General features: G+C 30.6%; 2 protein-coding genes across 2 annotated transcripts in view; both read left to right on the forward strand.

The window, feature by feature from the left end:
* LOC113363998 (glutathione hydrolase 1 proenzyme-like) overlaps positions 1 to 15,493 on the forward strand; it is a 343,961-nt gene that overhangs the window by 56,217 nt on the left and 272,251 nt on the right. The gene's annotated exons all lie outside the window — the stretch shown is intronic.
* On the forward strand, positions 685 to 1,311 carry LOC113363999 (nuclear protein 1). The gene is made up of 2 exons (XM_026606463.1): positions 685 to 977; positions 1,056 to 1,311. Exon 1 carries the CDS (start codon positions 775 to 777, stop codon positions 973 to 975), a length of 201 nt encoding a protein of 66 aa, XP_026462248.1. The 5' UTR covers positions 685 to 774; the 3' UTR covers positions 976 to 977; positions 1,056 to 1,311.

Genomic DNA, 15,493 nt, shown 5'->3' on the forward strand with positions numbered 1-15,493 from the left:
CCCGTAACAGTTGAACCTGCCTTGGCCAATAACTAATCAGCAATTTAATTTTAATAAATTTAATACATAAAAGTTTGTAATTAACAAAAAATTTCGAAATATAGTAAAAAGGTTTTTGAAATTCAATTTTTATCATTTTTCAAAAAAATTTAAAGTTTTTTATAAAATGTAATTTTCAGTACGGAAAGTTTCAATAACTTGCTGTAAGGCACAATGTCATGCTTCACTAATTTAATTTTTTTCGGTGCATAAGCTTGAAAGAGCATAAATTCGCCATCTTAAGAGGGCTCGAGATCTGAAGAACATATTTTTCTTAAACTTTTAAATCATTTACGAATCTTTATATTAGCCAAATTGCCAAATTTTGCATTGCATTTGTATAATGTTTTGTTAATTATATTTCTTGAAAAAAAAATATTATTAAAAAAATAAGTTAATTATATGGTACAGAATTTTTTTCTCACTATCCAAATTTTGCCGCCCCCGAAAATTTGCCGCCCTGGGCAGTAGCCCCGACTGCCCCTACTGTAAATCCAGCACCGCGTGCGCCCATGACTTTATTCTTCCTATCAAGCGCGCAAGACTTAATCCATCCGTCTCGTTTTCTCCCAAACCACTCGGATCATTCCTCTCTCTCCCCCGCCACGTGACGTCGCATTCGATCAAGTATAAAACTCCGTGCGGTTGCGCCATTCTCTGTCATTGAGTGAAAACAAGAGAACGCAAATTGCGCATCAATTTATTTCTTAAAGTGTTAAAAAGGTGTTTAAAATAATGTCAGAAGCACACTTCGATCAATACGAGCATTACAATTACGAATACGACAAGCAGATATTCAGCGGGCACGGGGGCAAGCAAAGGTCGAAAAAGGAGTCAGAAGTTCACACGAATCGCAACGACCCGAGCGGACACTCTAGGAAAATCTTAACCAAGTTAATGAACACTGAAAATAATAAGAAGTGTACAAAGAACTAATTGTATGCCCTGTATTTATCGATTGTTTTGTATATTAATTATAACAAGTGTTTGTGTTTTTGTTGATATGAATTGTCAAGATGGCCGCTGGAATGGAATGCCGTTCGGTTTACTACGCGATATTTTTAGATCCGATCGCACAACTAGGCATGTCGGAAAATGTTGGATTCTAATGCAAACAAGAAAATAACCACAAAAATAAAGAATTAAACCATTTTCCAACCAATATACATACAATACTTTGATTACAATTTGTATTGATTATTTTGTTCTATCGTATTTTCTAAGAACTTTATTATAAATTATCAAGTAGCATGTAGTGTTTCTTGTCTGTGAATAAATATTTAGCATTAATTTTATTAAATTATAAAATGTATTTAAGTAATAAGAAATATATGTTACGAAAATACTGTATCTTCTGATTTTTAATTTTGCAAAATGAATTCCACAGATATAAGTACATATATCAATTTTGATTTGTTATTACAAGAAAAATGTCGGCGTATATGTACAAGAGTTCCATATCACAACTTTTAATAAAAATTAGATGAGAAATAAATCTAGCATAATTATTTTACTCAAATATATGTTAATAGCTATTAATAGATGTCCATAATATTTAATATCTATAAAGAGTTAGTAATTTGTATCATCTATTAAGATTAGTAAAATTCAATAATAAATTCTATTTTTTCATAGGGTAAGTTAGAGTAATCGCAAAAAAATCGAAAAAGAAAATTTTTATATATCTACGTTTCAAAGGTGTTTGAACATTTTGGCATAAATTTTCGTCGATGATTTCGGGAACACGGATCAACCGATTTCAATAATTTAAACAACATTCGATTTGTATTGATAAAGAGACGTGCTGATAAGTATTTGACAAAGGCAGGTCTAGAAGTTCCTAAGATACGGGGCAAAAAGTGCCATTAACGGTTTATTTTAAGAGAACGAAACGTCCGATTTTAATAATTCAAAAAAGTTTTTACTTGTATTGACAAAATGAAAATTGATTAAAATTTCGGGAAGGTAGGTCTAGCGGTTTCGGAGATCTAGTAAAAAAAGTAAAAAAATCGCCATTTGGCGGTCAAAAATGATCATTAAACATATGCACATCAAATTATTAGATATTTTATAAAAATTTTAATAATGTGTTTCAATTTTGTTTACATTTCTATGGGTTCCGTAACGTCGTATGTCCATTAGACGGCGACGCGGCGCTTACGCGCTTCGATAATACGTCTCTATGCAGCTAAAGCAGTGCGATTGCGTTGAAAAAAAGTTCAAAATTGCCAAAATATTTCAATGGCATCGTTCCTTAAAGCAAATTGCTGGAACTTCCCGTACCGTAACGAAATGTTCGAGGAATACTGAATGTTTTCAAATAGATTTAATAAATATTTTAACATTGTCTAATATTTATAAGAATTATATAAACTGAATTGCAAAGTAAAAATTATTTGTTTAAGCTATATTAGAACTTTAGTCAGAATAAAAATAAAATCTAATTAAATTATTTTCGATATACAAAAAAACTAAAAAAAAAATTATACATTTTTTTTTTCCAAAATCAATTATTTTGTTAACACAAGCAGAATGTTCTTTGAAACATTTAAATCGGACGCTTAGTTCTCTCAAAAACTGCCATTTTTTACATATTTAGCTCCGTATCTTGGAATTGGTTGGGCCTGCCTTTGCCAAAAACTAATAACACTTCTCCCAATCATCCCAATCAGAATCGAATGTTTTTTGAACCATTCAAATCGGTTGATCCGTGCGCCCGAAAACGTGACTGGAAATTTGTATCCATACATACATACACACACACACATCCATTTTTTCTGAAGTATGCCAAGATGTTCAGAAACTTTCAAAATATCGAGAAATGTAAAAATTTTCAATTTCGATTTTCGGCCCATTACAATAACAGCCTACGGGAAGTTAATTATGGGAAAAAAATCACAAAAACCATATTATAATGTTAATACTGGTTTAGTAGATACACTGAGAAATTGTGGTTTATGGCCTACAGGTATATTTACTCATTCTATAAACAAATATATTTTGTCGATAAAACTATAAAACGAATTATGTTTGAAATATTCCAGAAATGTATGAAATAGAACAAAATTATTTTGACTTTTTCAAAATATATTATTAGTGCTCCGTGCGAGTAAACCTACTTTTTGAACTACTTTTTCTTTTTCTCCTTTTCTTTTATCACTATATCGTTCGGTATCTTATTACTCCTATTATTCGCAATACAATACAATACAAGTAGAGTTTCATTACTGAGTTGAAATTCAGTACGGTATTATGGTCCGAGAACTAGCAACGTTTTCGCAAAAGAATTTTAGTCAGGCTGGTTTTTTGGTATGTGGTCCTTGATGTTCCCTCGGTTAGAGTACGGTTGCGGTTATTAATGCGCAGCCAACTTGTACAGCGCGATTTCAAAGATTTGAAAGCATTTTAGTCAGACCAATTTTCATTTTTAACTTCCCGTAGGGTAAGTTATTGTAATGGGCCGAAAATCGGAATTGAAATTTTTTACATTTCTCGACGTTTTGAAGGTTTCTGAACATTTTGGCATACCTCAGAAAAAATGGATGTGTGTGTGTGTGTATGTATGTGTGTATGTATGTATGGATACAAATGTCCAGTCACGTTTTCGGGCGCACGGATCAACCGATTTGAATGGTTCAAAAAACATTCGATTCCTATCGATAGGGAAAAGAGCTGATTAGTTTTTGGCAAAGGTAGGTCTAGCCGTTTCGGGGATACGGAGCAAAGAGTGCAGTAAATAGAAATCGACTTTTTGAGAGAACGGAGTATCCGATTTGAATGATCTAAAAAACATTCAATTAGTAATGATTGGGAGAAGTGTTTATTAGTTTTTGGCAAAGGCAGGCCCAGCCATTTTAAAGATACGGAGCTAAATATGTAAAAAATGGCAGTTTTTGAGAGAACTAAGCGTCCGATTTGAATGATTCAAAGAACTTTATGCTTGTCTTAACAAAATAATTTATTTTGGAAAAAAAAATTGTTTCAATTTTTTTTTTTTAATTTTTTGTATATCGAAAATAATTCAGATTTTATTTTTAATTCTGACTATAGTTCTAATATACTTTAAACAAATAATTTCAACTTTGCAATTCAGTTTATATAATTCTTATAAATATTAGACAATGTTACAATATTTATAATAATCTATTTGAAAACATTCAGTATTCCTCGAACATTTCGTTGCGGTACGGGAAGTTCCAGCAATTTGCCTTAAGGCACGAAGCCACCCACCCCACTAGTTCGACTTCGAATCGGTTCACCAGACTCACATTATTGTTGCCAGACATTTTGGGCGCTGCTAAACATGTGCCGGGCGCCATTATTTATTATTATTTATTATTATTTTTTTGTATTCAAATCATTTTAGTCCGTCTGAAATTTTAATATTATGTTCGTTAAGGGTAAAAACACATAAAATTAATTTGCTAGACATTTCTGCGGTTGTTAAACATGTCCGGCAATCAAAAATGTCTGGCAATATGATACTAGTTTATAGCATTTTAGTCAGTCAAATATTTATTTTTTTACTTTGAATGGGTTATCCCCAAATGGGTTATTTATTACATTTTTGTTGCGAGACATTTTGGTCGCGCCAAATATGTGACAGACGCCAATTTATTCATTAATTATTTTGAAAAATTGGGCCTAGGGCGGCACAATTTGGATAAGCGGCAAATTTTTCAGAATGCAAAAACTTTAAACCTGAAAAATTGTCTCGGCAATGTATTTTAAGAATAAATCTCAGTCTGTTTTTATAAATTTACTGATATCTTTCTATGAAATGTAATGTTATACATTTTCTAATCAAACTTATTATTCGAAGGCGCCACAATAATATTTTTATTAATGAATCATGTTTAAAATAAAAATTGATAAGATTTTTTATGGAGAAATATTGAAGCTTTGTAAATTTTTTGTAACTTTGTTAAGGTTGTTAGTTTGTAAGGTGAATCTTATTATAAAAAATTAAATTAAAAATTGTTCGATGATTTCTTATTTTATTTTCGGTATTAAATAGAACCATGGCAAATTAGCATAATATATTAATTGTTATTTTTTGGTATTTTCTTCATTTCTTTGTTTGTATATAATGTTTTTTTAAAATAAATTCTATATGACAAAACTGAATCCTAAACTATAATTTCTGACAATTTGGTATGCTTATGTCTATTTGTCATTTTTGACTACCAATTGGCATTCACTTCATGGGTAAATTATAGTAATTAAAAAAAAACTTTGTTTTTATATGCGGTTACAATTTTTTGTCGACGATTTAGAGACGGGTCAACCAATTTAAATGATTTATTTATCGGGAATATGTGGTGTATAGTTTTTGGTCAAGACGGGTTCATGCATTTACTTGTATGTATGTTCAAACACTAATTTTCGTCTGCGATTTCAAGAGCACGGATCAACTGATTTGAATGATTCAAGAAGTATTTGATTCCTACTGATAGGGAGACGAGCTGATTAGTTTTTGGGAAAGGTTGGCAAGTTGGCACTAATCAAAACGTTCTCGTACTAATGGAAATCGAACATACACACATACATATATAATTTCAAATTATGTCATAATGTTCAGAAGGCGTTGAAACGTGAAGATAAGCAAAAAAATCATTTTCGATTCTATAGCGATAACTATAACTTATTTTCCGGAAAGTCAAAAATTATATCTAAATAATTTGAATTAAATCGCTCATATAAGCAAAATTTTGTATATTAAAAAGGGCGCCTGATCAGATAGGGCCTAAGGCGGCAGAAAGGTCAATCCGCCACTGTTTGTATGTATGTTTGCATGTATGTATGCGCGGATACAATTTTTTGCAGACAATTCAGAGGCCACGTATCAACCGATTTAAATGATTAAAAAATATTCGAATGTATTTGGGAAGACATGCATATGTTTTTGGAAATGATACAGGGCAATAAGTGTCAAAATGGTAATTCAGTAAAGTTTTGAGGTAATGGGGTGCCCGATTTGATGTATTCAAAAACATTTTACTTGTATTGATTAAATGAAAAATTGGTTGAGTTTTTGGGAAGGCTGGCTCAGCGTTTTTGGACATATAGAGGAAAAAGTTAACAAATTGTTATTTGCCGGTCAAAAATGATCATTAGATATACGCATATAAAATTATCAGAAAAATTTTGATTACATTTCTATAGGTTCCGTATTCCGATCATATTATATATGTGCATGTCATTTAAAAATGAATAGAAATGAATATCAATAAGTTAGTAAATTACAAGTTAGTAAGATAACACTTTATATTTATATGAAACAAAAAATCGTCTTGCAAATTTATGTAAACTTCTTTACTTATAATAAACTAATAACTATATTGTTTTCGATCGATGGACTTCTAATGACTATATTCTTGGAAAAATAAGATTTCACATGGCACTTGTATTCTATTTAGGTACGTTAGATTGCACAGCATTGCAGAATTGCAGAATTTTATAGCACAAGTCTCTTAATGTGAAAAGGGCTTGAAAATGACAGACATTATAAGATTTTAATTATCACATAAAATAATTACTGCATTCGAGTTTTTTTATCAATTTTTTGCAATTTGAGACCAAAAGGTTATCCCCGAGCAGTTAACTATGTAACATGAATTTCTAACAGTTTTGGAAACTTTGTCGAACGCCTGAATTCCACTCGTTGAAATTTTTGCTCGTTTAAGCTATTTAATTGTTACTCCTATATAATTAAAATTAATTGTACCAGCTCTCTAAAACACTAAAACACATGAAACATAAGCAACGCACTATGCATATTTTATTCTCTAACGATTCAGAATTTTGCCTTGGATATTATTTTACATAACCATGAAATTAAATAACAACTTCCATATAGGGCAGTGCGGGCCAGAAAGGTTCAGTTTTTATTTTCAGCAATTATATTATAAAAACTAAACCAATAATATCACACACATTGAACAAACTATTATTTGATTATGTTCAGCTAAACTCCCAGCTAATTCAACATTGAAGAAATGCAGTTTTGCAAAAATTTGTCTCCTGGATCTTTTCATTCCATAGGCGTGATAAAAAGGGACAATCCGGAGCGATCAGATCTAATATCTTATTTTTAATTTTGAAAGAATTTACATAATAATAGCGGCATTATTCTACGAATGCAAAACATGAATTTCATGGGTGCATTTCTTACAGATATAACACTGAATATAAAATTGATATGGTATTTCGTCGCAAACATTCATTAGCAGAGTTGAAATAAATATTTATTCAATTTATCTCTTGTGAAATTGCTTTATTTATTTTAATTTACTTTTTTAGTTGCTATTTTTTATTATTTACTCATTTGCTAGGGTAAGGGTTCAGTTGGTGCTTTTTACCCCAAGGTGTTGGCTTTTATAGAGGTTATGTAAAAAAACGGTTGAATCTAACTTAAAATAACTATTCATTTTATACTCAAAAATTATATAATTGTCTCGTAAAATAATGCTCAGAATCAAAAAGATTAACAAAGAAAGAAAATATTTTAGTGATGGATTTTCAAACATTGCCGTTTATCTCCCGATAGAAACGTCATAGCAATCAAGGTGATGGCTGCTTAATCATCTTTTTCCATCTACTTTTAATATTGTTATGAAAAAAAAATTAACTTTACTTGTTTTGAAGATATCGTTAGTGGATCTTTTTAACCTTTAAATCTCGCTCTATTCTATATATCACTAATCAATATTTAATTTTTTAACTTCCCGAAGGAAAAGTTTTATTTCATAAAAAATCTGATTGTTCAAGGTTTAGCCAGCAATTATAAATCGTTTTTAAAAATTCAAAAAATTTTCGAAAGATATTATTTGGGAATCGACCTCTCTTAAGCTAGCAAGACCAAATTAGCAAACTCGAAGCGGACCTGTTGTATTATTAACTTCCCGTAGGGTAAGTTATAGTAATCGAAAAAAATCGAAAATGAAATTTTTTATATATCTTTACGTTTCAGAGGTTTCTGAATATTTTGGCATACCTTAGAAAAAATGGATGTATGTGTGTGTGTGCGCGCATATAAATTTTCGTCGACGATTTCCGGAACACGGTTCAACCGATTTCAATTATTCAAAAAACATTCGATTTTTTGTAAATTTCTTTGGGTTCCGTACCAAGATTTTCAATTTTAAAATTCACGTATATGGTTCAAACAAATGTCCTCGATATTTTCGACAGTATAGAATAACCGATTTGAATAATTTAAAAAACATTCGATTCGTATTGATAATGAGACGTGCTGATTAGATTTTGACGAAGGCATGTCTAGCCGTTCCCAAGATACGGGGCAAAATGTGCCAAAAACGGTACCTCAGTTTTTAGGAGAACGTAGCGTCTGATTTTAATAATTCAAAAAACATTTTACTTTTATTGACAAGATGAAGAACTGATTAAATTTTAAAAAGAGGCTGGTCTACTGGTTATGGATTCGCAATAAAATAATTTAACTAGCTGTAAGTGGAATTCTGTCTTAAGGCAATTAGGGCATCGTGCCTTAAGGCAAATTGCTGGAACTTCCCGTACCCAAAATATTATTTTTTTTTAAAAACGATTAACATTTTTTAAAAAAATTTACTTCGAAAAGAATAAGATTTTTGAGAAACTATAAATTGGGCAAAAAATTACTTTTTTTTGAAAAAAAAAATTTTTTTATAAAAAATTTTTTTTTAAATTTTTAAAAAATAATTTTTTTTTTAAATTTTTTTTTTTGAAAAAAAATGTTTTCTTTATTTTGACATATTTTGGAAGATCTGAACTTGTTTTTTCAAAGCAATCGTACTGCTTTAACTGCATAGAGACAAAATATAAAGCGTGTAAGCGCGGCGTCGCTGTCTAACGGCTAAACATTGATACGGAACCCATAGGAAAATAAACAAAATTTATACTTATTGTTAAAATCTCTATAAAATATCTAAAAATTTGATGTGCATATGTCTAATGATCATTTTTGACCGCCAAATGGCATTTTTTTTTACTTTTTTCGTTAGATCTCCGAAACCGCTAGACCTGCCTTTATGAAAATTTGATCAATTTTTTGCCTTGTCAATACAAGTAAAATGTTTTTTGAATTATTAAAAATCGGACGCTCCGTTCTCTTAAAAACTGAGTTACCGTTTTCGGCACTTTTTGCCCCGTATCTCCGGAACGGCTAGACCTGTCTTCGCCAAAAACTAATCAGCACGTCTCCTTATCAATACGAATCGAATGTTTTTTTGAATTATTCAAATCGTTGATCCGTGTTCCCGAAATCGTCGACGAAAATTTGTATCCGCACATACATACACACACGCACACACACACACACACACACACATACATCCATTTTTTCTAAGGTATGCCAAAATGTTCAGAAACCTCTGAAACGTAAAGATATATAAAAATTTTCATTTTCGATTTTTTGCGATTACTATAACTTACCCTACGGGAAGTTAAAAAAATATCATTTGGAGGTCAAAAAATTTTATTGGACTTATGCACATCAAATTATCACATTTTGTGTATTTTTTTGGGTTCTGTACCAAGATATTTAATTACGATACGGGAAGTACCAGCAATTTGTCCTAAGGCAGGATGCATGCATGCACCCACTAGCTTAGTACTTATTTTGTAGTATTTGTAACAATTGAACAATGAAAAAAACACGTGGTGCTGCTATCTTTAATATTGAACTAGCAAAACCACTTTTTGTTTTTGAAGAAAATAAATATCAAGCAATAATGTTGTTTCATTATAATTTAGATAAGTTCTGTGAATTTAAAGTATTATTATCAAAGATTTTTTGTTTTTTTTGTTTGACATCAATACAGGCTTCATTTTTTTTCTTTGGTACAAATTAGTACCAAATAAGTACTAAATAATACAACATGTCCGGATCGATTTTGCTAATTTGGTCTTGCTAGCTTAAGAGAGGTTGGGAATCGAGCTGATTAGTTTTCGGCAAACATAGGCCAAACTGTTCCTTCATAATTAACCGTTGAAATTTTTTTGATGAAAATTTTTATGTTTATGCCATTGTCATCATAAAACATACTAAAGTTTCACGGCCTTACGGCAAGTAGTTTAATTTATAAAATTATTCAAAGTTTGAAAAATAATTTGTGTCAAATGTCGCTTTTGATGTGTGATGAGTCAAAATTTGAATATCACAAATTTAAAAGCTATTTTTTGGAATCAGCGTGAAAAATCTTACCGTTTAATAACTTCCCGTAGTAGGGTAAGTTATTGTAATCGTCCAAAAATCTAAATTGAAAGTTTTTGCATTTCTCGATGTTTTGAAAGTTTCTGAACATTTCGGCATACCTCACAAAAATGGATGTGTGTGTGTGTATGTATGTATGTATGGATACAATTTTTCGTCCACGTTTTTGGGCGCACGGAACAACCAATTTGAACGGTCAAAAAAACATTCGATTTTGGGAGATGTGCTGATTAGCTTTTGGCAAAGGCAGGTCCAGCCGTTTCGGAGATACAGAGCAAAGAATGCAGAAAATAGAAATCGAGTTTTTGAGAGATCGGAGCATCGGATTTAAATGAGCCAAAAAACATTCATTTCGCAATGACGGGGAGAAGTTGTGAATAGTTGGCAAAGGCAGGTCCAGCAGTTTTTGGAGATAAAGAGCTAAATATGCAAACAATGGCAGTTTTTGAGGGAACTAAGCGTCCGATTTGAATGATTCAAAGAACTTTCTGCTGTTTTAAACGTAATAATTGCTTTTGGAAATAAAAAATTGTCTCAATTTTTTTTTTTCAAATTTTTTGTTGTAAACATTTGTTTTGTATATCGAAAATAATTCAGATTTTCAATTGTATTTCTGACTTAAGTTCTAATATACTTTAAACAAATATTTTCAACTTTGAAATTCAGTTTATTTAATTCTTATAAATATTAGACAATGTTACAGTATTTATTTATAATAATATTTTGAAAACATTTAATATTCCTCGAACATTTCGTTACGGTACGGGAAATTCCAGCAATATGCCCTAAGGCACGATGCCATACACCCCACAGTTTAAATCATTAAGTGATATCAGGGACTACGCTCATATACGTATTAATAGATGAAAATTTCATCTTAATAGCTAAATCTCACTTTCGGTTGATTAAGTCAAATATTAATCATTTTATGCAACGGAAAGTTTATGCAATTTGTCTTAAGGCAAAATGCCAGTCTCTACTAGTTTTGTTAATTATTTCAATAGAAATCAGAACTACATGTCCTATAAGCTGTTTATTAAAGATATATTAGCTAATTTCTCACGAGAGGCAACCCATCGGTTTACAATTATCCGATATGTGATACTTGGTTTACATTAGCTCTTATGTTCAATAGTTATCATATGATTGAAGCTATATCGCAGCTATGAACACGATGTGCGATTTTTTTTTTTGAATTATATTGAGATCTATAACCTCAAGGGGAAATTTAACATTGAAGCTGCCTGATGTCTGGCTTCGGCGATAGCGGGAATCGAACCCGTGACTAGTTGGTGCTAGCCACCGCTGGATGCCAATATATAAATAAACTAGTGGTGCATAGCATCGTGCCTTATATTAGGTTGTCAAATATCTCCCTTCCGCCTTTTTGTATTATAAACTAATAGCAAAAAAGCGGAAGGGAGATATTTGACAACCTAATATGCTCGAAAAATTTTAAATGTTTTTAGATTATTTTGAATATTGTAAAATTTCTAAATAATTATAAGAATTATATAAACTGAATTACAAAGTTAAAATTATTTATTTAAAGTATATAAGTGAGCTTTAGAGCTTTATCCAAAATTAAAATTAAAATCGGAATTATTTTCGATATACAAAAAAATATATTTTTGTGAAAAAAAATTGGGAAAAAATATTTAGAAATTTTTCAATTTTTTTTCAAAATCAATTATTTTGTCATAATGACCTGAAAGCTTTTTGAATCATTCAAATCGGATGCGTAGTTCTCTCAAAAACAGCCATTTTTGCACATATAGCTCGGTGTCTCCGAAACGGCTGGACCTGCCTTTGCCAAAAACTAATCACCTATCAATAGGAATCGAATGGTTTTTGAATCATTCAAATCGGATGCTCTGTTCTCTCAAAGATTCGATTTCTATTTTCTGCACTCTTTGCTCCGAATTTCCGGAACGGATGGACCTGCCTTCGCCAAAAACTAATCAGCACATCTGCCTATCAATAGGAATCAAATGTTTTTGGCAAAGGCAGGTCCAGCCGTTTCAGAAATACGGAGTAAAGTGTACAGAGAATATAAATCTAGTTTTTGAGAGAACGGAGAATCCGATTTGATTGATCCAAAAAGCATTCAATTAGTCGTGATGAGAAGAGATGGTGATTAAATTTTGGCAAAGCAGTTCCAGCCATAGATACGGAGCTAAATGTGCGAAAAATGGCAGTTTTTGAGAGAACTATGCGTCCGATTTAATTTATTTAATAAATTTACTTTTCTGTAATACATATGTAAACATAGTAGTCTTATTCATAAGTTTTTATATGAAGAATGTTGCAGTATTTATAATAATCTATTTGAAAACCATACATCACTAGTTATGCTTTAGCCGCTCTTCGTAGGCCTATAATATTTCAGGATGTTTTATTTAAAATGAAATAAATAAAATGAAATATCATTTTTTGGCTCACATAAACGCAGACATTCAAACAAACGTCTCGAAACGTCTAAAAAACATAAAATTAACAATTCGAACTTTTTTCCAAAGATGAACTTCTCTCTCGCAAAATTAACAAATGATGGAAAGGGATAAATTGAATATATGATTCTCTCATACGGTGATATTGCCCTCAGACAGGGTACAAAGAATAATAAAAATGATATATAAGATCATTGTGAAAAAATCCATAAATTGGCGTTTATACAAGTAGGTCTATTAATTTAAAAAAATAGGACCTCTCTGAATAATTAATATTGTAAATTTATCCACGTGTTTTCAATCACCGTGAACCGTGAATGTGGAGGTCAAGTAACCTCATAAAGATAATGCAAAACAATGATAAAAATGTTATTGTTTGTTTCATTTCGAATTCGGATAAAGAAATCAAATAAATGTAATACGTATATATAAGTATTAAGTGATTGGTTAACAAAATATATCATGTAGACTCTAATTTTTGTAAATATGTTTGCAAAATAAAATTTATCGCTAAAATCTACATTTTGATAATATTTCTAATTATATTATTAGTGTTTTAAAATTAAGTCGCTCTACAAATTTAGGGAGTGCAGTTATAAACATATAACAATTAACTCAACTTCCATAAGTTCCAGTACAAAAATAATGAATTACACGTGATTTCATATATCTCAAAACACTAATGTTTAACCACAAGTACAAAATGTTAATGAGCTTTTAATTGATATATAATTAACGAAGAGACGGCATCCAAATGATACCTTCTTCTGAAATAGGTCAAATAATTGAGAATCACTGGAAACGTCGGAAAGGCGTAAAATTAGCGAATTGAATTTTCTGGAAAAACATATTTCTCTCGAACAAACTTTTAAATTAATATGATAAAATTTCATTGGTATCTAAAGTAGTTATTTTCTCTATTCCAGGCAGCAGATTTTTAGATATGTTCCAATATTTAAAGTTAAATTCCAATATATGAAGTTTTTACTTTCTAATTTTATCATAAAAGAAATGCCAAATTTATAACATTATACAGTAACTTAATTCAATATAATATACACTTACTTAATTTGTTCTGGGATAAATTTCTTGTGCGAAATTTTTGCTATGTGAAACGCGTTTTTCATTACAAATACATGAAAATAAAATCAATTCGTTCTGTAGTTTGAAATGTGGTGGAAAATAAAAATATTTTAACATATATTAAAACATTTGAAAAATATTACCGAGAAGTAAGTTCTTACCAGAGTCGTACTGCTTTCTTTTGTACATATAAAACCTAATGTAAAAAAACCATCCTAATGTGCCCTTAATAACACATACGTGAAGTTAGATTTTATGTTCTTAATTATAAAAGACTATAAATCTCTTATTAGTCTGTTTTATATTCGTGCCTAATCAGCAGTTATTGAATTTGTAACAATGTCTCATTCTTGCGATAAAATAAATTCCATAAAAGCTGATTAAACAATTTCATTAAAAATATTTACAATTGCATCAGAAAAAACGACACGAGTAGACGACTGAAATATTATTTAATCTAATTTTAGAAATAAGAGAGCAATTCGAAAAATTGCGCGCAATATTGATAAAAGATACATGTCGATCATTAATATGTGACGAGATTTCTGTTTGGGTTAAATGAAGTAGGTGAGTATACACAATATATTTATATATAAAAAATGAATACGGACTTAATCTATAAGAATAAATATTTAGCAACTTAGAAGTCCGGCACATACATCATACATGCATATATACACATATTCATACATTTCTAATGTAATCAAAAATCATTAGGAAGTGTGGACATGAAAATAAAACAGATTCACATACAAACATCTATTTAGTTTTTACGTAAAGAACACAAAACAAATTTGCTTTATAAAGTTTGAAAAATATACCACTTAAATGTTAAGATTATATATTAATAAATTATTAAAATTGTGGATTGTACATAAATAAATAAAAGCATTGTCATTTATTGCCTTTTTATCTAATTTCAATCATAGATAGCACACAATTCAGTTAGTCCAAAGTGATTGTTCCACGTTCCGCATCAATCGGTCAATAACATCAGAGACATATATATATATTATATATATATATATATATATATATATATATAATATACAGTGGCGTCGGAACCAAATTTTTGATGGGTGGCCTCTTTTTTTTTTGATAGACAGCCAGTGGGCTCTTTTTTTTTAATAGATATTAGCCCATATAAATTTTTGAAATTCATGGGTGGGCTGAGTCCCCCCATCAAAATTCATGGGTGGACTCAAGCCAACACAGCCCACACGGTTCCGACGCCACTGTATGTATATATATACACATATATATATATATACTAGGCAAATCGGCAAACGTTGTTTTGATAAGTATGGTATTTCTAAACAATTTCTGGGGATTAAAAAAAGAATACTTTATTTTAGGAGTGTAAGGATGTGTTGTTTGAATGGTACAGACCATAGGTGGGGAACCTGCGGCCTCGAGGCCGCATGCGGCCTCCGGGAGGATCTTGTGCGGCCCCTTTCCGTCTCTAGTACAAAATAGCAGAGTTCCTTTCAAACAACTATTGTACATCAACGTCATGACAGTTCCACGAAAAATTCCACCAAAAACAGTCATATTGTAACATGACATCAGATTACAAGCCTGAAACACAGACTCTTAGGCAGATACAAAATAGAGATGTAATATATTATATTAATATTATTTAATATAAGCAATATTTTCGATTTTGCAAGACATCGCCCATTATATGATTCAAGAAATTAAATTAACA

Source organism: Ctenocephalides felis, unplaced genomic scaffold (genome assembly GCF_003426905.1).
Source record: "Ctenocephalides felis isolate EL2017-DRISC unplaced genomic scaffold, ASM342690v1 CF-g0.4_SCAFFOLD_00845, whole genome shotgun sequence".
NCBI lineage: Eukaryota > Metazoa > Arthropoda > Insecta > Siphonaptera > Pulicidae > Ctenocephalides > Ctenocephalides felis.